This window comes from Lissotriton helveticus, chromosome 5_1 (genome assembly GCF_964261635.1).
Source record: "Lissotriton helveticus chromosome 5_1, aLisHel1.1, whole genome shotgun sequence".
Taxonomy (NCBI): Eukaryota; Metazoa; Chordata; class Amphibia; order Caudata; family Salamandridae; genus Lissotriton; species Lissotriton helveticus.
Window position 1 is genome coordinate 1284644081 of NC_136065.1, and position 27994 is coordinate 1284672074.

Consider the following 27994-nt stretch of genomic DNA (forward strand, 5'->3'; position numbering starts at 1 on the left):
CGGAAACAAAGGAAGAAATAGAGAGGGAGACAGAGAGCAGGAGACAGAGGGAGAAGGGCGACAGGGAACGAGACAGAGGGTGCGAGACAGACGGAGAGCGACAGAGGGAGGTAGACAGACAGAGGGAGACAGGCAGAGACAGACAGAGAGATAGAGAGAGAGGGAGGGAGACAGAGGGAGAGAGAGGGAGGGAGACAGAGAGAGGGAGACAGTTAGAGAGAGAGAGAGAGAGAGAGAGAGAGAGGGAGAAAGACAGAGTGAGTGAGAACCCCCCGAACCTCCTTAAGGTTGTTCGGGCTTGCTCGCTACGATCGCTCGCTACACTGCCTTACTGTGTCCCAAAATGATGCCTCTCCAAAAAGTGTGTCACCAACATGAAAAGTATGGAAAGCTGTGCCATAGACTAACACAATGTGTGTTTGATTGTTGTCATGAGCCACTGCCATTGGTTTGAGTAGCTGCCCCTTAAAGGGACACACTTTCTGAATGAGGTACTGGGCTGGACTCCACCGCTTAGAGCTACTTCAAGGGTACTGGTGAGCTACCAATAGCTCCTGAGCTACTCGTTGGAGATCCCTGATTCAGAGATTCATCAAATGACTTCAAAGATGCAGCTTTTTGCAGTTCACCTATCAGCACTTACATGTTTTTTTTCACAGTCCTCCTCCAAATGAAGTCATCATAATTTTTGATAAGGCTCATTGTGTCAACCTTATCTGCATAATTTTTTATGAATCTCTAATAGAACTCTAATAGACCAAGGAAGGATGTAAGCTCATCTTTGTTTCTGGGTTGTGGTGACTTGATTAGACTCGGCTTTGAGACCACTTCATTGGCGTTGATGAAATACCCAAGGTATTAGAATACCTATAAGAAAGTAACATTTTCTTTTTCTTTTTTGAGAGGCAAGTTATTTTTTTCAATTCTTTTTAAGACCTTCAATAATGTCACAATATGCTTTTTTGTGGGGGGAGAGGGTTAAAAAAAATTTGTTTTCCCATGTTAATTCCCACAGTGATTTTGAACATGACTACAGCTCGCACCGCTGGACGGAATTACACCAAATTTAGCAGAAAGGTAGATATTGGTCCAGAAAGAGTGCATTAGGTTTTTTGGTTTAAATCCATTCTGCAGTTTGGGAGTTATTAAAAGAAAACCAAAGTTGTTTGTCTAGAGGCACTGACACTCAGGGAATCATCACGATCTTGTGCAGAGATCTGATTGACCGCCAGCACTTCAGCCAGGAAGTGTTGGCAGCCATCTTAGGCCACATACTAAGCTGAGTCTCAAACAAAAATGTAAAAAAAACAGAGGGGGCCAGGGTAGGAATACCCTGACCCCCCTAGGTCTAGTGCTAGGGGATAGAGGGATCCCACGAGGGACAAAAAGCATTTTGTTTTTCAATTTTGCCACGATTTTGTAATGGGTATGCAAATTCACTGCAACATTTTTTGAAAAAAACAAACGAGGCCTCCATGGCTTTTTTCCATGTTGAGCCCCCGGGTGGGCCAGGTTCCGAGGGCATATATTAATAGTGTGTTTTCCCGGCAATTCCACATTGAAAAAACTATCTGAAATCCTGCCGTGTTGCTGCCTTAGACTGCCACTACAGGCAATGTTCATCAGCCAACCAGTCAGAGGATTTACGTTTCTATGATCACCGTACAGAAACTTACTGGATACATTGTTTCCCCACTACACCAGCAACGGCGAACGTGGCTTCCTTTTAAAAAAATATATATAATGAGTTGGTCTCAGCCCCTCTGAGCCACGTGAGAAGAACAATGCCAGATAATAAAATAAACTAACAGCAGGGCCAGACCCAATTGCAAGACCGGACTGACCGTAATGGGCACCGGGTGTTTCCCCGGTAGCCCACCAGGGTGGGGGCCGGTTTTGGGTTCCTGGGGGGCCGATTTGGTTACTGGGGACCTGCAATATCGCCTCCATGCAACAGAATAGGCCGAAACTGACCCTTGCAAACAGTTCGCCGCACCCCTCACCCCCTCACCCGGGGGCCAGCCGAGCAGTTTGCCTGGGCTGATTTCGGTTCCCAGTCTGGCCCTGCCTAATTGCTCGTGGACCTAGTACCTTTTTCCATGTGCATGCTGCAGTGATTGGCCAGAAGGCAGCGCTAGGATTGCTTATCTTCATGCTCTCTGCCAACGCCCACCATGTAAAATTAGCTGGGGCAGCCAGTCGCGGTCGGTAGTGGGAGTAGCTGCCGGGTGGTGACGTGGGGGGGGGGGGGGGGTAGAGGCCGAGTGGGGGATAGTAAACAATGGATTACGGAGGATTACAGGTAAGTAAACATATAAATAAACAAAACAAATTTTGTTATGTACACTGCATCTCATTTGGGGATGCAGTGCGTGCAACAACATTTGTATTATTTATTTATATGTTAACTTACCTGTAAACCTCCGTAATCCATAGTTTACTACCCCCACCCTACCCCTCCCACACATCACCGCCCGGCAGTTACTCCCACTACCGACCGCGGCGGCCTGCAGCAACAAGTTCTGGGTGTTAATTGTGTTCTAGTGAGGGTCGATGCAGAGCGGCGCAGGATGTTTATTGGCATCAATGGGTGTTATGTCTTTGAGCATTCTAGTAGCTGGGCGTGGGTGGAGTCATGGGGTGGAGGAAGAGGCGGGGCATGAGCAGGAAAGGGTTGGTTAGAGTAGGGACAGGGACGAGGAAGGAGTGTGTTAATAAAGCTCCTTGAACATCAAGTAGTGTCTGTCATTATTGCATGCACGACACTACAGCTGGCGACGAGGGTGGGATGAAGTAACTTGCCATCCCCACATTGAGGAAACGAGTGCCCTGTCCCTGGGCAGCACCGAGAAGTAGTCGCCGTCGCGACACGTGTCCCCCAGAGAAGATCGCCGCCTGAGGACCCAGGCCAGCGACAGCCGTGACAGCTCCACGATCCGTCGAGCGTGTGGAGCGCTGCCGAGTGAGTACTAAAATAAGTTTGCTGCAGAGAAGTCACTTTGCGCCAAAATGGGGGCTCACCCCCAGATGCGTGCAACTTGGCAAGGCGTCAGGAGTGACAGCGAGCGAAGCGACAGAATCGCAAGCCTACCGTGACCCCTTCGCGAAGAAGTTCCAGAGAAACCAAGTGGAACGCGGCTGCTACAGTGCTACTGACAAGATCGGCGATCCGGTGAGTCTCAGTAACTGGATCGGAGTGAGGAGAGTGAATGAGGTTGAAATCTCGCGGGAGCCGAGATTTCACTAGCGGCGGCCATCTTGAAGTCAGGCAGCTCACGGCTCCAGCAAACAAGCATTGGTGAATGCGAAACAAGCATTGGTAAATGCAAAACAAGCACTGGCAACTACAAACAAGCATTGGTGAATGCAAAACAAGCACTGATAAATGCAAAACAAGCACTGGCAAATGTAAACAAGCATTGGTGAATGCGAAACAAGCACTGGTAAATGCAAAACAAGCACTGGCAGATGCAAACAAGCAGTGGTGACTGCGAAACAAACACTGGTAAATGCAAAAGCAAGCATTGGCAAATGAAATAAAATAAGCATTGTTGAAAGAAAACAAGCACTGGCAAATGAAAACAAAGCATTGGTAAATGTGAAACAAGCAGTGGCACCTTAAAACGGGTTTCGACAAAACGACTGGCACCAGTAAGATAAAAGGTGACGTAGCCAATCGTGCTCAAGGATGTAGAATCCACCGCAAGAGAATGGCCATGCTGCCGTGGCTACCTCGACTGAACCTCGAATATCACACTTGCGTCCCCCTGAACCGCTAATGCTGGTGGCTGGCGGAAGCATGGGCCCTCGATGGCAGGAGTGGCTAAAAGATTTCGAGGACTATCTTGAAGGTTCAAAGGTCACTGGAGATAGAGAGAAACTCATTGCACTGCGTAATTTAGTTGGCAAAGAAGTCAGCAAAGTGATTAAAGAGCTGCCAGAAGATGACAAAGGGACTTATGCCAAAGCAAAAGAAGCGTTGAATAAGAAATTCATGCACAAGAGAAACGTGGACTATGAGAGATATGTTTTTCATCAAGCTCGTCAAGACAAAGAAGAAATGATGAGCACCTTCATCTCCAGGTTGCGACGACTGTCTCAGAACTGCAATTTTGATGCGTTTTCAACGGACGATGCTATCCGACTGCGAGTGATTGAAGGCTGTCACTCCGAAACACTCCGGAGGAGGTTGCTAAGAAAAAGCCATGACCTTGATGAGATAGAAGAAATGACAAGGGTACATGATCAGGCGGAGGAACACGCCAAGTGCATGGAGACAGGAAGAAGCGAGAGAAAAGAACAGGCCTTCTGGACGCACAGCACCAAGACTCACAGGAGGTCAGGTGAACAGCAGAGGAGGTCCAGACCGGCCTCTCGTCATCAACACAAAGAACGCAGATGCTATGAGTCTAGCCGGAGAGCCAAGAAGGCTGAACCTGCAAAGAAACTAGATAGGGCTAGAAAGTGCTATTGATGTGGATACGAGTATCCGCATTCAGACGTCTGTCCAGCGATGGGTCAACAGTGTCACAAGTGTGGGCGCAAGAACCACTTTGAAGCAATGTGTGGAACATATAACAAAGAAAGGAGAGGTGAAACGAACAGGCGGCAGTCTGACCACAGAAGACACCATGCCAAAGCGGTGCAAGACCGGGCGATGTCATCCTCTGGATTGTCCCGCTCCAGCCGAGACTCTCGTGAATCTCAGTGGACCAGAAGGTCACCGAAACGATCACCGTCGAGAGAGTCCAGATCGACGTTGGCAGAGTCTAATTATACTGATGAAGATGTCTGCATGGTATCAGACCCTGATCAACTAAAAAGGTATCCTCCATTGGACATAAAAGTGGGGACTCATGCGACACGGTTCATGTTTGACAGTGGGGCATCCCTGAACTACATGCCCGTGACAGAATATAACAAGATGAAATCACCACCTCACCTGAGCCCAGCGCACATAAGAGTCTTCACCTGGATGGCGAAGGAACCACTCCCATGCTTGGGCAAATTCAAAACAATTCTCACACACGAAGACAAATCGGTGACAGCATATATCCATGTCATTGAAGGTCCCGAGGCGGAGTGCCTCCTCAGCCTGCCGACGGCGGAACGTCTCCGCCTGGTGGAGATCCTTTACAGAGTCAGTGATGATCTGGATTTAATCCGCAAGTTCCCCAAATTATTTACTGGGCTAGGCAAAATGAACAAATGCCAGATCCGCCTCCACATCAATGATCAAGTGCGCCCTGTGGCTCAACACCCTCGACGAGTGCCTTTTCATCTTCAGCAAGCGGTGGAGGAGGAAATTCAGGAGCTGTTACAAACTGACATTATCGAAAAGACAGATGGTCCGACGCCATGAGTGTCTCCTGTCGTCATAGTTCCAAAGAAAGGCACTCCAGACAAAGTGCGCCTATGTGTAGACATGAGACTTCCCAATACTGCCATAGAGAGAGAGCGTCACCCAGGACCCCACCTGAGTGACATGATAACCGCTTTGAATGGAGCCCGAGTATTTTCCAAACTTGATCTGAACAAGGGCTATCACCAGCTGGAACTCCATGAGAAATCAAGATATATAACGACTTTCGCTACACATTTAGGTTTGTTTAGATACAAGAGACTAAGTTTCGGCATTTCATCAGCAGCTGAAATCTTTCAGGAAATGATTCGGCAGACCATCAGACACATACCCAACTCGCTGAATTACAGTGATGACATCCTGGTATATCGGTCAAACACGCAGGAACATGATAAGGCGCTGGATCGAGTATGGCATGCTCTTCTGGAGGCCAACTTGACTCTCAATAAAGATAAGTGTGAGTTCCACCAATCCACTCTCAAGTTCTTTGGCCATGTGTTTTCGGGTGCCGGCATGAGGCCTGACCCGTAGAAAGTGACTGCACTCAACGCCACCAAGAGGCCCCAAGATGTCAGCGACATTCGCTCCTTTCTGGGCATGGCGAGCTATTGTGCCAGATATATCAAAGGCTATGCCACCATCAGTCATCCCCTGAGAGCTCTCACCAAGCAAGGACAACCTTTTGTGTGGAGTTCCCAATGTGAGAGGGCCTTCCTGGAAATCAAACAGGCTGTTGAGGCTGCAGACAATTTGGCATACTTTATCCCCAAGAGAAAGACTGAAATAACAGTGGATGCCAGTCCAGTAGGTCTGGGTGCCATCTTGGCCCAGTATGACAAAGACAATGATCAACGGCACATCATGGCCTACGCCAGTCGCAGTCTGACTGAAACAGAAAAAGCCTATTCTCAACCAGAGAAGGAGAGTCTCGCAGTTGTCTGGGCTTGTGAGCACTTTCACGTCTTCATCTATGGCAAGCATTTCACATGATAACAGATCATCAGGCGTTGGTCACCATATTTGGCAACCCTCATGCCAAAATGCCACCTAGGATAGAACGTTGGGGGCTGCGCCTACAGGAATACACATACACAATCATACACAAACCGGGGAAAGGGGAGAATCTGGCGGACTACATGTCCCAACACCCTCAGGAATCCCAAGCCTCGCCTCCGTCAATTGCTGAAAAATATATCCATTTTGTAGTAGGATCAGCCCGACCTCCGGCCATTCCCTTAGAAGCAATCCAGAAAGCCACTGCCCAAGATGGCGTTCTTTAGGAATTCATGCGCCGACTGCGCACCCATCGATGGAGACACGACAGTGAGGAGGAGCAGACCGATCCTCAGGTCCGCCAAGAAATGCAGGCGTTCATACACATCTGTGAAGAGCTATCCGCCACCTCGGAGGGGCTCCTCCTGAGAGACCATCTGATTGTCATCCCGAGGCAGTTACGACAAGGAGTCATTAACCTGGCTCATGAAGGTCACCGGGGAGTGGTTGCAAACAAAAGAAATCTCTGTGAGCGAGTCTGGTTCCCGCTGCTTGATATCATGGTGGAGGCCACCCTCAAAGACTGCCCCCAGTGTCAACTAGTCAGCCATGGAACACCCCCGGCCCCGCTTCAAATGACTAAACTACCAAATGGAATCTGGCAAGAACTAGCCATGGACTTTTACGGACCCCTTCAATCGGGCAAGTATGTGGTGGCTATCATGGATGAGTACTCAAGGTTCCCGATAGCCCAATTCGTGCCCTCCACTAATGCCTCCTGCGCCATCGCAGTTCTTGATGAGGTGTTTGCCGCCTGGGATGTCCCAAAGGAACTCAAAACGGACAATGGTCCTCCTTTCAATGGCCAGGAGTTTAGTGAGTTTGCACGACACCTTAACTTTAGACATCGAAAGGTCACGCCTCTGTGGCCACAGGCTAATGGCACTATTGAGAGGTTCATGGCAACTTTGAAGAAAACATTCAAACAAGCCACGCTTGAAAAGAAGGACTTGCAAGTTGCCCTCAACGAAGTCTTGCGAGCCTACCGGATTACCCCACATGCCACCACAGGAAAGTGCCCGGCCCCTCTCATGTTGGGGCGACCCATCAGAACCAGAATCCCGACATGGGAAGGTGCTCTGCGACCAGTGTCTCCGACACATGTCCACCAAGAGGTGGCTCTTGCTGATCGCACCAATAAAAACAAGATGAAAGCATATGCGGACCATCGACGGCGAGCTAAGTCTCCTTCCTTGCAGACGGGGGACTGTGTGGTGGTCAAACAAGAACAATCCCGCAAGACAGATTGCAGGTTCAAAGATGAACCGTTGGTTATCACCCAACAAAAGGGCACCATGGTCACGGCGGCATCTGACAAGAGAAAGATTACCAGAAATGTGTCTCACTTTCAAAAATGCACGCCGGGCCTGAAGGAGGCTCTTGAACAAGATGGAGACATACCGGACACACAAGGACCCAGTCAAGTGGGCACAATCCAAAGACTTGAACAGCAGACTGAGGCTGAATTGGATGCTGGCGGTATGAGTCTGCGACCGAGAAGGAACATTCACAGACCTAAAAGACTAATTGAAGAACTTGAATAAAGTTAGTTCGTTCTTTTGTTAACAACGGGGGAGATGTTATGTCTTTGAGCATTCTAGTAGCTGGGCGTGGGTGGAGTCATGGGGTGGAGGAAGAGGCGGGGCACGAGAAGGAAAGGGTTAGTTAGAGTAGGGACAGGGACGAGGAAGGAGTGTGTTAATAAAGCTCCTTGAACATCAAGTAGTGTCTGTCATTATTGCATGCACGACACTACAATGGGGTAGGAGCACTTTCTCACATAGCGTGCCTCCCCTCACTCCTGGGTCCCGGCACCCCTCCACTCAAGACCCCAATTTCAAAATAATATTGTTGACAGTGGAGTGTTTCAAAAACTTTCGAGTTAAAGCTTTTGACTTGAAAGTGGCGGCCCACGTGAGGCAGATCCCTCACTGACCTGCTTAAAACAAAACAGCTGTAGAACGGCGACAGATGTCTGCTTTAGTAACTGTGCAGCACCTGCGCCTAAAAAATATGTACATAATGTAACTGGTGCTCATGCAAAGTACTCCTTTACCATCACATCGAGTTTATAAGAACTTCAAAAAAAAAAAACACAACCTCAACATCAAAGTGAAGTAAGGCCTCAGACAGCAACAACCCATTGTGAGACTAGGACAGGCCCCCATCAGCAGCTCACTCTACAGCAGCACTGCCACTGTGAGCTCACCGACTCCTCTGCAGAACACGGGGCAAAGACCTGGCCTGAGCTGATTCACTGCTCGTGCCTCGTGAAACAAGTGAGTCCAGCTGCAGAGCGCTCACTGAAGATGAGTGCAATAAGAGTGACTGACTTAAAGTACAACTTATTTTTTAAATATTTTCTTTGTCTTTAATCTTCGGGAAACTACATGAAATAACCTAAAAGGTAAATTGAGAAATGTAAGTTAAAGAAATAGATTTGAAAATGTGCTCCTTTTTTGTTTTACTTGTACTTTCAATAGAAATCATCTTAGTAATGGGCAGTAGTTGATTAAACTTCCATTTCATGTTTTGCAACAGTCTCAAGTTCTTCGTCTGATTGCTCAAATAGTATAGTCTTTTCATGCACTGCATTACTTGGTTTTACGGACGCGCAAGTGTCAATTTAAGGGTCAAACTTTTGATCATTGACTGTCACTCATAAGTACATTGAAACCATGGAAATGTTACACATAACCAATCTGAAAACGTGGCAGCTATGGCATACTCGTATTCATGTTTGTACATACTTAGGCCATAACAACATTAAACGGCACTTTCTGCGCCGTTGCCACGCAGGCAAATCCATCCAAAGGTAAGAAGCACGTACCATGTGGGACTTCTTGTTGTCAAACAATTCTGGATCGCGAACAGTTCGTGCTCACAGCCCAACATGGATCCCGAGGGGCTCCTTGCCTCTTCTGTTTCCAGCAAGGTGCTTGCCCGTTTGCACTGGCACCTTAGGGTCTGATTGGCTAGAGATTGACTCGCTGACCCAGGCGTCGGACAGCTTTGATTTTCCTTGCTGACCAGGATCTGCAACAATATTTGCAGAATCAAAGTAATGGTGCAGATAGAAGTGTTTGCGCTCCTGCTGAGAATACTCAGCATGCTTTAGCTCTGCTTGGCCTCTACCCCTGAGCAGCAGTCCTCCACAGGCACTAGCAGCAGCGCCTCCAGCCAGCTGAGCGCCGTGAAGGCAGTGCAGGGAAATCAGTCTGCCACCCACTACTAAAGATGGCTTACATTTATCTTATTTTGCCCAAACCTAAATGGCAGGCCCTGGCCCACTAACCTTTATTGTATTTACTGTACACATGCAACTGAGGCAATCTTGCTGTGAATGAATCTGGCGGTTCCCTCCATTACCGGCCAGAATGTCCACCTGGCTTATGCATGAGCTTGCAGCCATGCACAGGGCTGAGGGTAGCCGGGTGGTGCTGGTGGCACCTGGTGGTACCAAGGTACCTCTGGAGTCACACATGGTCCGCTTCCTGGATAACTTCAGCAGCAACTGGCACAGCACTGTGGGGCATATTACTAAGCAATAGCGATAATTATCGCTATTGCTTGGTTAGAGACAAAATTTTACCGCTGAGCTGCGGCGATTTTTATCGCAGATAAACCTTGGTATTACCAAGGTTTATCGCAAATGCGATAAAAAACGGCCGCAATGCATGAATATCGCTGAAAAGTCAGCGATATTCATGCATTACCGAGCTAATGCTCTTAGCCATGTTATCCACCTACCATTGGATAACATGGCTAAGAACTGCTCAGGGGCAGGTGTTAGCTTTTGGAGATATTCGCGCTTAGCGCGAATATCTCCAAAAGTTGGTAATAGGAGATAGCGATGTTAGCGCCTGTTTCCAGTCGCTAACATCTTGGCACGCCCACTTTGCATGTCATTAGTGATAAATATCACTGACATGCAAAGTGGGGCCCAAGATGGTCGCTATCTCCTACTAGCTGACGCTAACTGGTGTTAGCGACAGCTAGGTAATAGGGAGATCATTTTATCTCCACTTTCTTGGCTTTTAAAGACAAAAAAGCGGAGATAAACCCCCTTGATAATATGCCCCTGTGTCCGCATAGACTTTCTTCGAAGTTGGCTATGCCGTGATATTGTGAGACAAAAGTTAACATTGGGCTTAGGAACATCTAATGTGCCTCAAAACAAAAACAAAAAAATGAATATGCATCTATATAATGTAACTGTTGTTCATGTAAAGCGCTCCAATACTTTCTGAACGCGTCCGCGCGGCATAAAACTGCAAAAACACAAAAATCAAATCACACTGTGATAAAGAGCGTGGAACAGTGGGTGGCCTGGCAGACTCAAGCATTATCATCGTATTTCACCCATATCCCATACCTGCATCACACTGACAAGCTGCAGTTGTGTGAGAGGTGACAGGCAGGTGGGAGCTGCTCAGTGAGGTGAGCTGAGAGAGGAAGGGGCGTAAAGAGGGAATGACATGAGCCGCAGATGAAAGAAAGAGAAAGATGGATGCAGAAAGATGAGAGGGTGAGCAAGAGAGCAAAGAAAGAGGGAAAAACAGAAAAACAGCTAGGGAGGGTCAAAGAGAGAATAGAGAGAGTGTGGAACATACAATGATAGAAGAAAGAACGAAGAGTGATACTAAGAGTGAGATAGCTTGGGAGAAAGGGAGAGTGCCAGAAAGTTGTTGAACAGGAACGAGAGATAAGAGGCATACAATAAGAAGCAGGAGAAAGTAGAGGGAGACAGTGAGGAGAGAGACTGAAATAAAATGTCCTTCATCCTACACCCATGCAGCCACTCACACACACACCCACTCACTCACCCATACAGCCTCTCAGCAGAACTACTCACTCATCCATACAACCACTCGCACACCCATACAGCCACTCACACACCCACTGACATATTCATACAGCCACTCACACACCCACTCACCGTCTCACAAATCCACTCACACACCCTCAAAACTACTCACACACCCACAACTACACCCATACAGGCACTCTCACACCCAATCACAAATCCATACAACCACTCACATACCCAATCCCCAACCCATTTAGCTACTCACACACCCACTCGCAGACCCATACTGCCACTCAGATACCCACAAAACCACTCACACACCCACTCACAGACCTATACAGCCACACACACACACACTCTTAAACGTTACAGTCAGGGAATAAAATAAAAAAAACTTAACATTTCACACAAAGAAACAAAGGTTACAGGCACAATATATTTAGGAAATTACATTTAAAAATACGTAGAAATTCACTGCAATAAACAAAGGTTACAGGGATGTTATAGTTAGGCTCAGATTTCAAATATACATAGCAAACACAAAGAGATGATGACTGGAGCACTGAAACTTTTCAGACACTCACCCCCAGTCACAGATCTGGATTGAATCCTTCATCGTTCTTTAGCTCATTCGCCACCCCAGTTCGGTTCAGTTGACCCTGTTCCTCATGGAAACAGTCCAGCCCGAACTGCCAAGCCAGATCTTCCCTGGACCTGAAAAAATCATCCTCGGACCAGTTTTGGGGTAACACCCCCTTATCAGCCAGGCTAGCTTGAATCCAGTGGCAAAGTGAGCAAGGGACCCACGTCTTTGCATACCCTGCCAACTTTTGAACTTTTGGCCAACAAAGCAAACACAAAGAGATGATGGCTGGAGCACTGAAAGTTTTCAGACACTCACTCTCAGTCACAGATCTGGGCACAATAGGGGCCTAGGTTTTTATTCTCAATGCACATGGCCAGTGTTAGTATAATTTGATGATATCATCAGTGATGTAATCAATGATATCATTAGTGGTCATTTAACATGTCATGAGTGATGTAATATGTGAGGTCACACTGATATTCAAAATGTGATTACTAGAATGATTAAATTAATCTCAGCCACTGGTAGTTACTTAATGCCACATCCCAGTCCATTGTTATTTTGCATGCTACACAATATCTGTTTGGGCCCAGCCATAAACAAATCATTTTTGACCCTGCTCCAATAGGTAGAGTCCAGGCCCGGTACTCCCTGAATCTGAACACAAGCTTCCCAAGACCATTTTCATCCTGATTGGGGTTCATCAGTCAGGTGCAGCTTGGTCCCAGTCACACAGTGAGCCCACACCTGGGCATACCAGTTGCACTTAGAGTGTTGCACTGAAGTATACAAAAAAGTGATGCATGGAATGCTGGAATTAATCTCATACACTGGTACTTACTGAGGTCACATCCCAGTCAATCATTATTTTCCACATCATGACATCTCAATTTTTACCCAAAAATATGAAAATAACTTTTAGCATTTTTAACCTTGCTCTGGTAGGAATAGTCCAGCCTGAACTGCCATACCAGGTCATCCATGAAACAGAACAAAAGCAACCTAAGAACGGTTTCACCCTGAGGGGAGTTCATCAGTTGGGTGCAGCTTAGTTATAGGGGCACAGTGAGAACAGAACCCATGTCTAGGCATACCCATCGTACCTAAGGCATCACATTGAAGGGCACAAAAAATATGTGAGGTCATAAGCAGTGTATGAAGAGGGTACAAGGGGGAACCTACCTGATTGCTGAGAGTTGGGATATCAGCGCCGCCACCGCCAGGAGTCACGGCAGAGCCCAGCACATCGCGCTGCCACCGCCAAGAGTCAGAGGACACAAAGCACCGCGCCGCCGCCCAGGGACTACATTACCCGGCAGGCTCTGCGGCGGCGCGCTAAACACACGCCTTCAGAGCGCCAGAAGGCGCATTTAAACAGCGGCCAGCCCGGCAGGAACTGGGGGAACCTACCTGATTGCCGAGAGTTGGGATATCAGCGCCGCCACCGCCAGGAGTCACGGCAGAGCCCAGCACATCGCGCTGCCACTGCCAAGAGTCAGAGGACACAAAGCACCGCGCCGCCGCCCCGGGAGTACATTACCCGGCAGGCACAGCAGCGGCGCGCTAAACACACGCCTTCAGAGCGCCAGAAGGCGCATTTAAACAGCGGCCAGCCCGGCAGGAGCTGGGGGAACCTACCTGATTGCCGAGAGTTGGGATATCAGCGCCGCCACCGCCAGGAGTCACGGCAGAGCCCAGCACATCGCGCTGCCACCGCCAAGAGTCAGAGGACACAAAGCACCGCGCCGCCGCCCCAGGACTACATTACCCGGCAGGCTCAGCGGCGGTGCACTAAACACACGCCTTCAGAGCGCCAGAAGGCGCATTTAAACAGTGGCCAGCCCGGCAGGAGCTGGGGGAACCTACCTGATTGCCTAGAGTTGGGATATCAGCGCCGCCACCGCCAGGAGTCACGGCAGAGCCCAGCACATCGCGCTGCCACCGCCAAGAGTCAGAGGATCAGAGGACACAAAGCACCGTGCCGCCGCCCCGGGACTACATTACCCGGCAGGCTCAATGGCGGCGCGCTAAACACACGCCTTTAGAGCGGCAGAAGGCGCATTTTAACAGCGGCCAGCCCGGCAGGAGCTGGGGGAACCTACCTGATTGCCGAGAGTTGGGATATCAGCCGCCAGGAGTCACGGCAGAGCCCAGCACATCGCGCTGCCACCGCCAAGAGTCAGAGGACACAAAGCACCGCGCCGCCGCCCCGGGACTACATTACCCGGCAGGCTCAGCGGCGGTGCGCTAAACACACGCCTTCAGAGCGCCAGAAGGCGCATTTAAACAGCGGCCAGCCCGGCGTCGCGGGACGCGTGCGGGACGCCGGACGAAGCCCGGGCCAAGGGCTGGCCCGTTTAAGCCCGTTTAAGACCGGCCAAGGACGGGACGGGCCACCCCTCTTTCATCTGCCCCTGTGAATGAAGGTCAGTTTTCCACCTTGTTTTATTGTAACTGGCCATTTCCATTAAGGAGTTTAACTGACAAGCCTTCTAAAAACAATCATGACAACTGTACCATCTGATCCCCCAAATATTAGGAAATCAACCGGGGGTTCACTATTAGGTACCCTGGACAACTTCCTAGTTAGGGTATCGTCAGCCCTGGCCAAGGACATTGAACTTACCGAGCAGAGACTCTCCTTGGAAACCCCATTTGATAAAAGATCTTCACTGGGAAGCCTGGCGAGGGCAAGATCACCTATTCGCCATCCATCTAATTCTCAAGATACACTGCCTCCCTCGGGAGTAGTAGAGCGAAGTGACACTTCACAGCCAGTTGTTATTGATGACATTAGTTTAAACTCCCTTATTGGGTTGGCTGCCCAAAATACCACCAAGGCTACATTATCCCCTAATATTAAACCCCGCTCAGCCTCCAATGCAAAATTATGTCTTCCCCAATGAGACGTGGGAGCGGCTGCTAAAAGGAAGCGCACTGGTACACAAACCACTCTAGGAGGCAAAAAAGCTAAAACTGGTAAAACGGACGTGCCCAGCGAAGTCCCAGCCGCCAGACTCTCTCCTAACCCACTTTTTCCACCAACGATTGCCATAGAAGAGCATAGTGTAACAAAAAATGCCTTGGGAGGAGATGACCAACCTGATATGGGTCCATTGTTTTGGAAGAAACTCGAAAGTACGTTCAAAAAATTCTGCACCCCGATTACCACACGGCTAAATTCAATTGAGAATAGACTAGTCTGCCTCGAACTCTCAGTTGCATCACTTCAAAAGCAAGTGGGTCCTAGGGCTAACGACTCTACCTATAGGCAGACAAAATCTCCAGGCCCAAGGCCAACCGATGCCAACGCTGCTGCAGCATCTAAAAGTCGTACTGTCCCCACTCAAAGTCCTTCTACCATAATCTCTGTTGATGCCTTACCTCCCAGCTTGACCCCAGGTGCGAACACTGCTACAAGGGCCAAACTCCTTCAAACAGCTGCTAACAGCACAGCAACTAGATTTCAAAAACCTCCCCTGGTCCAGAGCACTGAACCCCTGCCCAACATCGATCTTCCACCACAATCAGCACCCTATGTGGTGGTTTTGGCGGGGGTCCCTGCTCTAGCTCAGGGAAAAAGGGAGACCTATGCAGAACTTAAAAATAAGTGCACCTTTTGGCTCAACCAGAAACGACCACTCCCAACAAACATTACAGCAGAAATTCTTTTTGCTAGGAGAGTGAACTGGATTGGCAAGAGCACTAAAACCATGGTGGGGGACTGCGTTATTATCAATTTCAGAGACTGGGGGTGCGTCGAATTCATCTGTAAATGGCCCCAAAATACTCTGATGCCTGGAATTTTTACACTGCCACTGTCCCATTTCTACGAACCGTGGTATCTAACTGCAAGAACCATATTCCCACAGGATGAAACCCTGAACTCATGTCCTTTAGGGAACATCATGCTCTTTAATAGATTTGATGCCCTATCAGGCTTGGGGGACTGTGACTGACGCTCTGAGCAACAAACGTCAGCACAGAATAATATATCTTTAAATATCGGGGGATCTATGGAAAAGGGATCAGGACGAGATTTAGCCCAGCCACCACTAGATGTTAGATTGGAGTCGAAGGGTACAGAAGATCCTACTGACTTGTTACCCTCTAGCGATGAATTCCCTTTGGAATGGGATTCATCACTAAGAGGACTAGCATTAACTCTACCAACAGCCCATATTACTGTCTCTACTCTTCAGCTAATTTGGCTAATTGTGGTAAACAGTCATTTAGAATTCATAATCAAAACCCAACGTTAAGAATTCTAACCTGGAACATAGCAGGCCTTGCCGCCAATCAGGATAACCCTGACTGGTGTGCTTTTGTAGACCTCCACGGGATATGTATATTCCAGGAAACTTGGGCTCTTAACCCCATACATAGATCGGGTTATGTCACGTTTATGGAGCCAGCTCTGAAAGGCCCTAGAGGTAGACCATCGGGGGGATTATGCATTTGGGTAGGTGTTCATCTTGGGTTTTCTGTATAAAGAATAGATACTGATAGGCCTGATATAACCTGTATTATACTGTCACACACCAAAACACCCAAACTGGCACTTATTAATATCTACTCGAGGCCAGTAGGACAGGGGGGCACCTCCAAAACCTTAGACTCTTTGTCCTCTCTTTTGTACTCCCTACCGGGAGACGCTGAGTTGATGATTGGTGGTGACTTCAATTGTCATTACGAACCACTATTAGGAGTCCACCTTACCTCAACAGATGAGGATGAATTATGGTCAATTCCCCACCCAAATATGTATCCAGCTAAACAATGGTCCTCCATGGTACTTCAGCTAACTTCCAAAGCCTATTATTTTTCTATTAGAGCATGTAATGGGCGTTTTAAGGGGGATAGCCCAGGCCAACCAACCTACAGTGGTAGGGGTCATTCTTCTGTAATTGATTATTTCATGGTCAGTATGCCCCTATGGCCCAGGATTCTCAACTTCCAAATCCTTAGTCGCACAGAAAGCGACCACAATCCCCTGTTAACTGAGATTAACTTTGACTTGATAACTGAGGCCACTGAAACTTACGAAAACAGTGACCTCAGAATAATTCAAGGCGGGAGGAGAATCAGATGGGCCAACATGAAGAAATCCACTGAAGATTTGGGTAAACTGTACCGGAGTATAATTCCCCTCCTAGAAAGGGCAAAGCTAATCATGACCCAACTATTTAGTAATAGTGTACAAAGGTCCCTGGCAGGGCTGCACGAGGAACTAACTGGATTATTGGCGAGCTCCTTTTATAAATCAACCCCTATTAAACCCAAACCCTTTGTTACTAAACACCCCTGGTTCAATGGGGGTTGTAAAGAAATGAAGCAGGGCCTACTCAAGGCACTGAATCAAGGTTCCCCAGCCGCCGTGACTGAAGCTAGGCGTGCCTATAAATTAATGATTTTTAATGCAAAAAAAGAGTGGGAAGAAGAACGATGGTACGCCATCAGGATCGCACTTGAGGCCAAAGATACACGGTCCTTCTGGAATTTAGTTCACACAGGGACACCAGAAGGCAGGACCTCAATTGACCCAAACATACCAGAAGAATCTTGGTCCTTATATTTTAAAGAGTTATATTCTACCCCCCCAACAGTAAATAGTTTAGTCCCTACCGCTCTGACGGATATGGACCCTAAGTGCCCTATACCACTTTTTACCTTGGACGAGGTTCTTATTGCAGTACACTCTCTGCAATCAAACAAAGCACCTGGGTTAGATAGGATCCCAGGTGATCTCTTTAAAGAAGAACCAGTAGTATGGGCCCCCTATCTGTTACTACTCTACAATGCAATTTTGCAGGGCCTACCTTTGCCAGCCACATGGTTAGGGGCGGAGATCATTCCCATCTTTAAGAAGGGTTCTCCGTCAGAACCATCAAATTATAGGCCCATTAGCCTTATCGATGTTAGCCAAAAAATCTACGCGAGACTACTTTTACAACGTCTACAGGATTGGGTAAATTATAATAATATACTGACCCCCCTCCAGGCAGGCTTTAGGGCCAAAACGTCTACCATCGATCAACTCTTCCGGCTCCAAGTCCTTTATTGGAAGCACGTTATTCTGGACCGGGGAAGTTTATATCTCACGTTTGTGGACCTAAAGTCAGCCTTCGATATGGTGGATCGTAACCAACTCTGGGCAATTTTATCATCAATGGGGGTGCCACCCTATTTATGCCACCAATTCAAACACCTACATGATGGCACCTATGCCAGAGTGTGCTTTGGGAAGTACGGTCAGTTAACAGGGCCCTTTCCGGTTGAGAAAGGGGTCAGGCAGGGCTGCGTCCTTGCCCCCACCCTCTTCTCCCTTTTTCTCAATGGGCTCATCCAAGACCTACAATCAATCAAACATATTGACTCCCCAAAATTAGCCTTGCTGAGGTTTCCTGCATTAATGTTTGCAGATGATACTTTGCTTCTCTCAAAATCTCCCATGGGCATGCAGAGGGTTTTAAACCAGTTCATTAAATTCTGCAAACATAGAAATTTAGTAGTCAACATCGACAAGAATAAGTATATGGTATTTAATGCCAATACGATCAACTGTCCACACCCCTTGATGGAAGGTAGACCATTAGAAAGAGTCCCAACATTTGATTATTTAGGGTTGACTCTCACCGACAAAATGGGGTGGGGAGCACAAATGGCCAAGGCAAATCTAAAACTAATACAGACAACTGGGGGAATTTTAAAAGTCCCAAAAAACTGTGCGAACAAAATTATATGTGCCCCACTGGAAATCTTCAAAGTTCAAGCAAGATCTTCTTCCCTTTATGGGGCGGAACTTTGGGGACATGTTCCCTCTACTGACCTAACCATTACAGAAAACGACTTCATTAGGCAAATCCTAACCTTGCCCAGAAGCAATCCTTTAGTCCCACTGAGGCTAGACTTGAATATTAGGCCGATAGCCGAAGTTATTGCTTCACGCCCCCTTCTTTATTGGAGGAGGCTGTGGAGCACCTCTGAGCTGGAAAGCTACAAAAGAGAACTATTGGTGGTTCTAGCCTCCCCAGGAGCAGGTAAAATTCCATGGCTACGTTTTGTAAGACAGTCTCTTGCTCAAATTGGTTACGAAAATTTGTGGCTAAATCCTGAGGTCACATCCTTATCTATTTCTAAGAAAACATTGTCCAGTGCTGTCAAGGACTTTAGTCTTGGGAGGACAATTAGCTCAGTACCATCAACGAGCTTGACTGGTGCCTTCCTGAGCCATAAGTCCACAGACAGCTTTGAACAAGAAATAGACGCTATTCAACCTACTCTAGCGAAGAAGCTGTACTTACAGGTTAGATTTGGAACACTGCCTCTTTATTCTACGACTGACAAGTGGACAGGGGGCCCAACCCATTTATGTCCCGGCTGTAGAATCGAAAATGAAACAATCTTGCATGTTACTCTCTTCTGTCCAGCCTATTTACACATACGAAGAAAGTGGTTAATACAATTATGCAATAACCTGGGCATTAGGGACTACCAAGTCTTCTTTAGGATTCTGAAGTCTGATACGAATCCTTTGATAGTGTCTGCTATCACTAAATTTCTGTTTTCTATGTGGTCTATACGAAGGAAATCACTTAAATAACATGGCACTTTATGTTTTTATTTGCTGAGACCTGATAATTACTTTGGATCAACTAATGCTATTTTAATTTAAAAAAAAATGTTTTAAATTATTTAAAATTTTTAATGTCTTAACAATTTGTCTTCGCCCCTCCGACTGCATATGTTGTATTTTAATTCTTATATCTACAAATGAAGTGTGGAAAAGTGAACATGTATATTTTATGTACTTTTATGGTTAAAACTAACCGAAATAAAGTTTCTTGAATTGAATTGAATTGATATGTTTAGTTTACTGACCAATAACCAGTGAATTCTTGAGTGGGCACCTGTTAGAAGACAGCAAGTCCATGCTCCTTCCCTGCTTTCCTTCTTGAGAAGTCATGCAAAGAGTTCACAAGAGTCTGTAGAGCAGATGAAGGGAAGGACAGCTGAGGTGGAGATTATTCAGTTCAATGCTACTAGATTACGAAAAGAAGTTATGGACACCACAAACACACGTACCTCACTGCCCTTTTTTAAAAGCACCCTTCCTGAATATTGGAGAACCTTTTGTGTGATTAGGCCACGTGAAGCATGTTGTAAATGTTCTTCATACATGCTAGCATCCAGTATCACAACATTGCCTCCCTTATCTGAGTTCTTAATTACTATGGCGGTGTCGTTTTTTAGAATCTCTAAGGCTGCTCGTTGAGTAGATGTGAGATTATTAGATGTTCTCCCACCCTTTCCCCTCAGGGGGAATAATTCTTTAATTACCATTTCATTAAACACATCCAGATTATCATGTGGCAGTGTTAGAATCACACATGATTTAGGTTTAAAACCGCTGCCGCTCGGTGTTTCCATTTCTATACCCAAGGCACCAAGCACTTGTTCCAGTTTCACATTTGTGTCATCCCACTCACGCTCCCTATACAATGATTCCAGCGCTACTAGCCCCACCACCTCTCCAATCTGGAGATCACAGGTTGCGGCACAATTTGTTTAACACTGGATTTTTGCTTACATGGATGGCTGGCACAGGTAAGTAAGAACGGTGCATTCCCAAACACATTTCCTAACCCTGCTCACATACACAGATGCCCACATACATGTACTTTGATTCTTTGCTAAGGGTATCCAGTGCTACACAATACACACACACCCCGTGCTGCCTAATCTGAACTTTCTACTACTGCCAGTTAGGCCCTAATCTGCACTTCCTGCAACTGACACCATCAAAACTGCTCTCTGCCCCCAACTCCATATAGCCCTTGTAGGTAGGTTTGCACTCCAAATTTGCATGTACAAGCTTATTTAATAGTAATACATGTAAACATGCAGATATTGCTCTACCACAAGTATATGCACTATGATAAGGTGTTTAATTCCTCTTTGTTTTTCACTGATGCCATAAATACATGCTGGATTTCAAAGTCTTATTTACACAGTATGCACAGCTTAAAAGTACCCCAAAATAAACCCATAAAATGCAGAAAGAGAGGCTACAGGGATTCCTCTTCATACTAGCATGTATACAGGAAGTAGTGGTGAAGTTTTGCAGCTCTCTGGGTGGTTTATGGTTGCTACTTAGAACGTAGTCTTGTAGTATATTCGTTTCTAAGCAGAGCCATCCCCGCCTTTGTGTGTTTCTTAATGAAGAAATGAGAGAGAAGAAACTACCAACAAATTCGTGTGTAAGGAATAATGGGCTTTTATCCTCCTCACGCCAACCCACTGCTCACCTGCATAAAATATTCTCATGCCCCCCTTAATATAGCTTTTAGGCATCAAACATAGGTAGGGTAAGGCAGGCACCCACTGATGGTACCTAACGCAGTATTTTATCTCCTTGTATATAGATACTTTAGACAGTAAGAAGAAGACAATTTAAAACGTGTTCTGCAGCTGCCCCAATGACCCGACTGATAATTAAAATAAACAAAGACTGAAATCTTAAAACATGAACAGATGGTTGGTATTTTTCTCCCGAGGTGGCTCCTCCGTCATGGCGGAGGAACGTCGCCCCACTAGGTGGCAGCAGATTTAAACACATGAAAAATAAAACGATAATAAACCAGTTTTATTAGCATTTTATTTTTCTTCTTACCTCCAGGCTGCCAGCGAGTGCGTCATATGGCAGCCATGCAGTGGGGAGGCCCACTGTCTTAGGCCGGCCAAACCGTGAAGCACAATTCGCATTTCTCCACCTGGCTGTGTTGTACAGCCGGGTGGAGAAAAGCCACAGACTGCCAGGCAGTTTGAGTTTCAAACAGTATCCGCTCGTGGAGGGAGTGTTGCGGGCGGTGGGGCGGGGGAGGAGCAGCGTGGGGGGTAGTAAACTACTGAATACAGCAGACCGGAGGTAAGTGAACAAATAAATAAAACGAATTTCGTTGAGTGCTCTACATCGGATTTGGCAATGCAGCGCGTGTAATTAAATTTGTTTTAATTCTTTTTTTGTTTACTTACCTATGTTCAGCCGTATTCCATAGTTTACTACCCCCACCCTGCTCCTTCCAACCGCGCCTCACCGTCCATCTGCACTCCCTCCACGAGCCGCTACTGGTCTCAAACCAGTCCACTCAGACCAACTCCAGCGCTTCTCTCATGCTGGGAAAAGTGTTCCCAACACAACCAAACAACTGCCAGTACTGCTAGTTTACTTCTACCTTTCTTCTAGAAAAACACATTGAAAATCCAACAACATGTATCTTAGACTTCGGGGCATATTATCAAGGGATTTATCTCCGCTTTTTTGGCTTTAAAAGCCAAGAAAGAGGAGATAAAATTAGCTCCCTATCAGCAACAGGGTGCTAACACGCAAATTCGCATGTTAGCACCCTTTTTCTCTACGCTTCCCCTTGCATCTCTAATGAGATGCAAAGGGGGCGTTCCTGGGAAAAATAATAGGAGAAATGTTGTTAAGCGACATTTCTCCTATTATCAAGGATTTCGCTAACCCTGTTAGTGATAAAAAAAGCAGCGCTAACCGCGGTTAGCACTGCTTTTTTTACACCTGGTCTTTTCCTGACTTAGCCATGATATCCTATGGAAGGTGGATATCATGGCTAAGTTTGTGAGCCCCTATCATCAAGCTAACTCCAAACTTCGAGAGATTATAGTTGGTTTTCCAGCGATAATCTATCATTTGGCAGTTAGCGCGAGGATTTTTATCACTTCTGAGATAAACCTTGCTAATAGCAAGTTATCTCTGCGATAATTTCCGGCGATGCTTAGCGTTAAAAAATTCGTTGCTAAGCCTCGTTAGCGATAAATATCGCTAATCGTTGATAATATGCCCCTTCTTTTTCTAGAAGAAAGGTAGAAGTAAACTAGCAGTACTGGCAGTTGTTTAGTTGTGTTGTTAAAAGAGGCTTGGCCTTACTGCTAAGAGCCCCAACCCAGTGGTGGTATTAGGGAAAAGTATTCCTAGCTTGAGAGCAGCGTCAGGATTGGCAACTGGTAGCCTGTGCAGTGTGCACCAGCCCTGGAGTCGAGGATTGGGAGAAGAGTAATGCGGCGACCACAGCGGCAGATAAGTAATTTTTTTTTTGTCTGTGCTACTTCTTGTATTAACCTTCACCGCCGCTGCCCTACCTCCCGAGCAGCTTCCACTGTTTCCTCTGGAAAAAAAAGCAACCCTACTCTCAGCAGGAGGCCTTTTGATGATGTTAGAATGTGGATGTAAATCCAGTCCACTTAGAACATTTTGAAAAACTGAAAATAGGACAATGCACTGGAACGTGCAGTGCTCAGGCCAGACTACAAGTAGAGTAGAAACCTGACCTGCGGAGTTAGTCAGGGCAGCAGTGTGTCATGAGCCTAGTGTCTCAGTCAGCTTCAGCTACAGATGGCTCCCAGTGCTCGGCTGATGCAGGGGAAGAGAAGTACATGGGAAGACAGCTAGAAAACATGTGCACTGTGATGAAGTACTTAATCCAAAAGAAACAAGTAGTGCTTGAAAAGAGGGCAGTGGAAACATAGAAGACGGAGAGTCAAAAGGTACAGGTAAGAGGCTATGTCCCATAGAAGATTGATAAGCTGGAACATAAATAAGAAGCATCCAAATGAGAGTGACTGCAAAGTCAATCACACTGCTCTATGTCCTTGTGCTAATCACCACAAGACTGCTTAGAGAGAGCAGGACCTCCTCCATTGCTAAAAATCTAATGTCTCCTTCTCTTCTGTTTCAGTTGTCCTGTTGTGGAATCTCTGGACCTGACAATTTTGGGAATGGGTCCCTTTTTCACAAGCTCTATCCGATGACACCATGGCCAGATGCCTGCTGTAGCCGAAACAATGCAGTGCTGTCAGACAACATCTTAAACAGAAACAACTGTATGCAAAACGTAACAGGATTTGTTAATAACCAGGTAAACACGAGTGGCATTCATGATCTTGATCTCAAAACTCGAGGGCAGGTAAGATCAAGACTCCACTGATGGCCAATGGGACAGTGGACCAGATGTACAACCCTGGAAATAGCACCTCGCAAATTGCAAGTTTTTTGCGACTCGCAATTTGCGAGGCGCTGTTACCAATGCACAACAGTGTATTTCACACTGTTAGCGATTCGCAATGGGGGTCGCAAATAGAGAGGCTCATGAATATTAGTGAGCCTTTTGCAATTTGTGACCCCATTGGGAATGGCAGGTCCTCCCAGGTATGGTGGCCTGCTGAGCTCAGCAGACAACATTGTCTGGGTTTGATTTTAAATAAAGTAGTTTTTTAAAATTCAGCCTGTTTTCCTTAACCCCTTGCCTGCGGCGGCTATTCCGCCACAGTGCTAGGGGGCGGGGGGGGCCGCGTGGCACTCCGACGCTGCTGACGGAACCGCTCCGTCACGCCCCTCGGGTGGGCTCTGCTTGTGACGGAGCGGTTCCGTCATGGCCCTGCCCGCTCAATAAAACGCGCCGCGCAGGCGCGGCGAGCGGGCCGTGACGGAACCGCTCCGTCACCAGCACAGACCACCTGAGAGGCGTGACGGAGCGGTTCCGTCACCAGTGTGGGAGGGGTTAAAGGAAAAGGGATGCATTTAAAAAAAAAAAAACATTTTCGTTTCATTAGGTCTCGCCTAGTGAAGCAGCGCATGCGCTGCTCGCCTTGGCGAGACCTGTTATTGTCGGTTTGGAGTTGGAACGGGGACAAGAGATGAGCACTTGCCTGGAGAGCCGATATGCACGTTCCTGGCTGTCTCTCTGGCGATCAGCAAATGTGCATCTCTGGCGATCAGCAGATGTGCAAGCTCACGGCGCGTCCCATTATCCCAAAGATGAAAGACAGCTGTGAAGCAGCGCAAGCACAAAGAGCTGCAGTCATCTGCTCGAGGTCATGGAGTGGCCATGTGTGAATAGGCACAGGCTTTCCAGCCAACACACACCAGCCCACAAGGCTGCCACGGGCCACCAGGCAGGATACAGACAGCATGACCAACTCACTTTCGCTGCAGGCATTCGTCCTGCCTTTACTGTCCCATTCTGGGTCAAATGAGTCTTTTATCCCAACTTGTTTATATGGTTTGTGGTCGCAGTTTCTGCCTGTGCAGAGCTGTTCCCACAGAAGTCCCTTCCTCAATGAGCATGTATAGAGCATGGAATAATCTTTCCAATGCAGCTCTGTGATGGCCTGGCTCCGATTTCCAGCATCCTGCATTACCTGGCGGGTGACTAACTCCTCATGCTGGAGTGAGTTTTTCCCTTCTTCTTGTCAGTCCGTTAGCCAGTGCACAGACTCTGCAGATAGCTGCAGATCATGTGGTGTCTCTGGCAAGGGTGAACTTGCAACCTTGCGAGAAACAAATAATTCTCTACCGCCATGACTTGGTGACTTGTGGCTGCTCAGAGTGATTTGGGGTCAGGGCGTATTTGTGTTTATTTCTTGTGTGCATGTTACACCCTACATGGAACTGTTACCCGCAAATTGCGGAGGGTTCAACAGGTCTGCTATATATTTCTGTTTTCTGATTATTCTAGCTCTGCCCCAAGCTGTATGAGTACCAGAAATAAAAAATAAATGCGTCAGTTACGTGTAGAATTAAACTGAACCAGCATGTAAATCTTTTTTAGCCCTTTTGTAGATGCATTTCTGTTCCGTTTAAATTTGAATAAATACTTATACATTATGTTGCTGTTCTTCAGGATCTTGTGTGAACTTGGAAGGGTATAGAATTATGACACCTCTTGGTTCTTTAAATAAGTAATATGTTGTGTTGTTTCTGAAAGGCATCTAGTTTTGTGATAGTAAAGAACTTTAACCAGTTGGTTCTCTATGGAGATAATTCAGAATGGAAAAATTGTAAGTTGTCTAGCTTCCTTCAGCCTGACTCAGAAATGTTACATTTGTTTCACGTTTGGTAAACCGCAATAATCTTGTTTCCTTGAATATTTTATGGATTATAACACAATTTTTCCAAAGGTATTTTTTATTGAATGTGTTTCGCGTTTCCATTATGGTTTAGATTTTAGTAATTTGGGGTAAATATATTCGCAACATTGACGATCTGTGATTCTTGTTCAATAAAGAACAGGCGATCCAAAGAAAATCATTTCTAGGTGTACGATTGTTTCATTGGCCTAAATAAAGTCACTTCAATTGTCTGCCTTACCTTGTCTTCTCAGCAGCAGCAACCTATTGACAGTGGGATAAAATGTAAACCATTAAAACAGCCAAAGAGGTTGAACATGCATTTGCCATGCAATACGTCTCAAAATCGCAAGAGTTTGTGCTATTGACATTGTACATGACATTGCCTTTTATCTATATGTTTTAAAACCTACAAGCGTACTTATAGTCCTTGCTTCCCCCCTGGAGACCCCTTCCCATTTGGAACCCCATTACCACCCTCTTGAAGAGGGTGGTAATTAGCGAGTGTTTCGCGCCCTCAATTGCGGACACAAAACATCTGTACATAGGGTTGCGCAAGGTATTAAGAAGGGAACGCCCCTCTCTAAAAGCGAGTTGCAAAACCCCATTTTGTGAGTATCAAAAAAATTGTGACTCACAAAATAGGGTTTGTACAGACCCCATGCTGTTTTTGCATGCGCAAACTGGTTCGCAAACCTGTTTGCGCATGCAAAAACCATTGTACATCTGGCCCAGTATCTTTACAAAGTTTATTTAATGTAAAATATCCTCAAATTCCATTTAACAACATGCATTCACAAACACTTCAACTTCGTTCTTTGCCTCCAATATTCTCACCAATTTTCCAAACTAGATTCAGTTCACATTTTACAGATGCTTGCTTATGAGCAAAAGATGTCTACAAGTGCTAGGAATGGTAGTTGGTCAATGGTTCCTTCGGTGAAAAATCGAAGAAACCAGAGACCCAGTGCTTGGAGGGCTATCATTGCTGCTGACTGTCTGCAACCTAAAACAAGAGTGGACAGAGGAAGGAAGGTGCACTTACAGCATACAATTATATATTGTTGCCAGTACCTTTTACACATGGCTACATTTTTATCTGCAGTGATACATAAATGCACATATACACAAAGGTGTGGCTGTTTGAGACATAGAAACAGGCAAATTCTAAAACAGTTTGTCACATGACCTGTGGCCAGGGTCTGCAGCCACCCCTCCACAATAGGCCAACCCCTACTATGCACAGAGTTGGATGTACACAGTAGAAGGTGTCTGCAGGACCTGGTGTCACACCAGTTTCTGCATCTAGCATACAATAGGGGATAGGCATGTGCAACAGAGGTCTGGTCGCAGTGCCCCCACTGTAGCCAAGGCCTGTACCCACTCCTCCATTACCACCTAACACTATACTTCTTCATCCTTCATCCCTTCACAGCAAAGGTTGATTAAAGGGTCTGCTAATCAATGACACTCAGTGGCCAGCTCTCTGTGAGTGACCTACCCCCTTTACATGTATTTCAGTGGTTTTTGAGCTTGTGTCTCATTCCAACACGAGTCCATATAGGTGGGAAGAGGCGAAGCACCGGATATAGATTCTTTGGCAAAAACCAAATTCCTTGCTATCATAAACTTATTTAAAAAATACCCAATGGGAAAGTGCTGAAAGTTTTGGGAACCACCACCATCCTTGTCTTGTGCTCCACAATACATATCTTTATTTGCACCACAAAGTTTTATATTGAAATCACCCGCCCAGACTATGAGTGTCTCCCTGTTATGACTTTCAGCAAAAGAATCTAGGATGGTTTCTAATTCTCCTATTACCTCAATTACGCTTGCATCAAATATATTGTTATACACATTTATCAGGATCCAATCAAAAGAGTAAGGGGTCTGAGTGAGGAGAAGCGGAAAATGAGAAGAGTACCTTAGAGTTCTTGAAGAGGAACACACAAGGTTAACCAAAATTAGGATAGCTACCCACCCTTGGCCTACCCTGAGTTGGATGGCATGGCAGTAGTACTCAGGGAGTAATAACCATCCACAGTAAAGCCCTCCTCTGAACAAGTTTCCTGCAAGATGATAATGTTGGCTTCTCTTACCTCTGTTAGCCAGTCCAAGTTTGTCAGCTTATTGTAGATGCCCGCCATATTCCAGAATGTTAACCTTAGACCCAGAAGTTGTGTTCCTGACCCACTTTGGCAAGCCGGAATGGATGTGTGGTCCTCCACATCCTTGTTGGAGCTTACAATTT

General features: G+C 46.5%; 1 protein-coding gene and 1 long non-coding RNA gene across 4 annotated transcripts in view; one reads left to right on the forward strand and one right to left on the reverse strand.

The window, feature by feature from the left end:
* The window catches only part of LOC144755315 (tetraspanin-18-like), a 519470-nt gene that overhangs the window by 445085 nt on the left and 46391 nt on the right, over positions 1-27994 (forward strand). For all 3 annotated transcript variants that reach the window (XM_078644113.1, XM_078644115.1, XM_078644114.1), the window contains one exon: positions 23571-23750. In XM_078644113.1, coding sequence (XP_078500239.1) covers positions 23571-23750 — 180 coding nt within the window. The remainder of the gene's footprint in view (positions 1-23570; positions 23751-27994) is intronic.
* LOC144755316 (uncharacterized) overlaps positions 1-27994 on the reverse strand; it is a 258862-nt gene that overhangs the window by 98923 nt on the left and 131945 nt on the right. The window contains exon 2 of the long non-coding RNA XR_013594871.1: positions 25982-26004. This is a non-coding gene — a long non-coding RNA (uncharacterized LOC144755316). The remainder of the gene's footprint in view (positions 1-25981; positions 26005-27994) is intronic.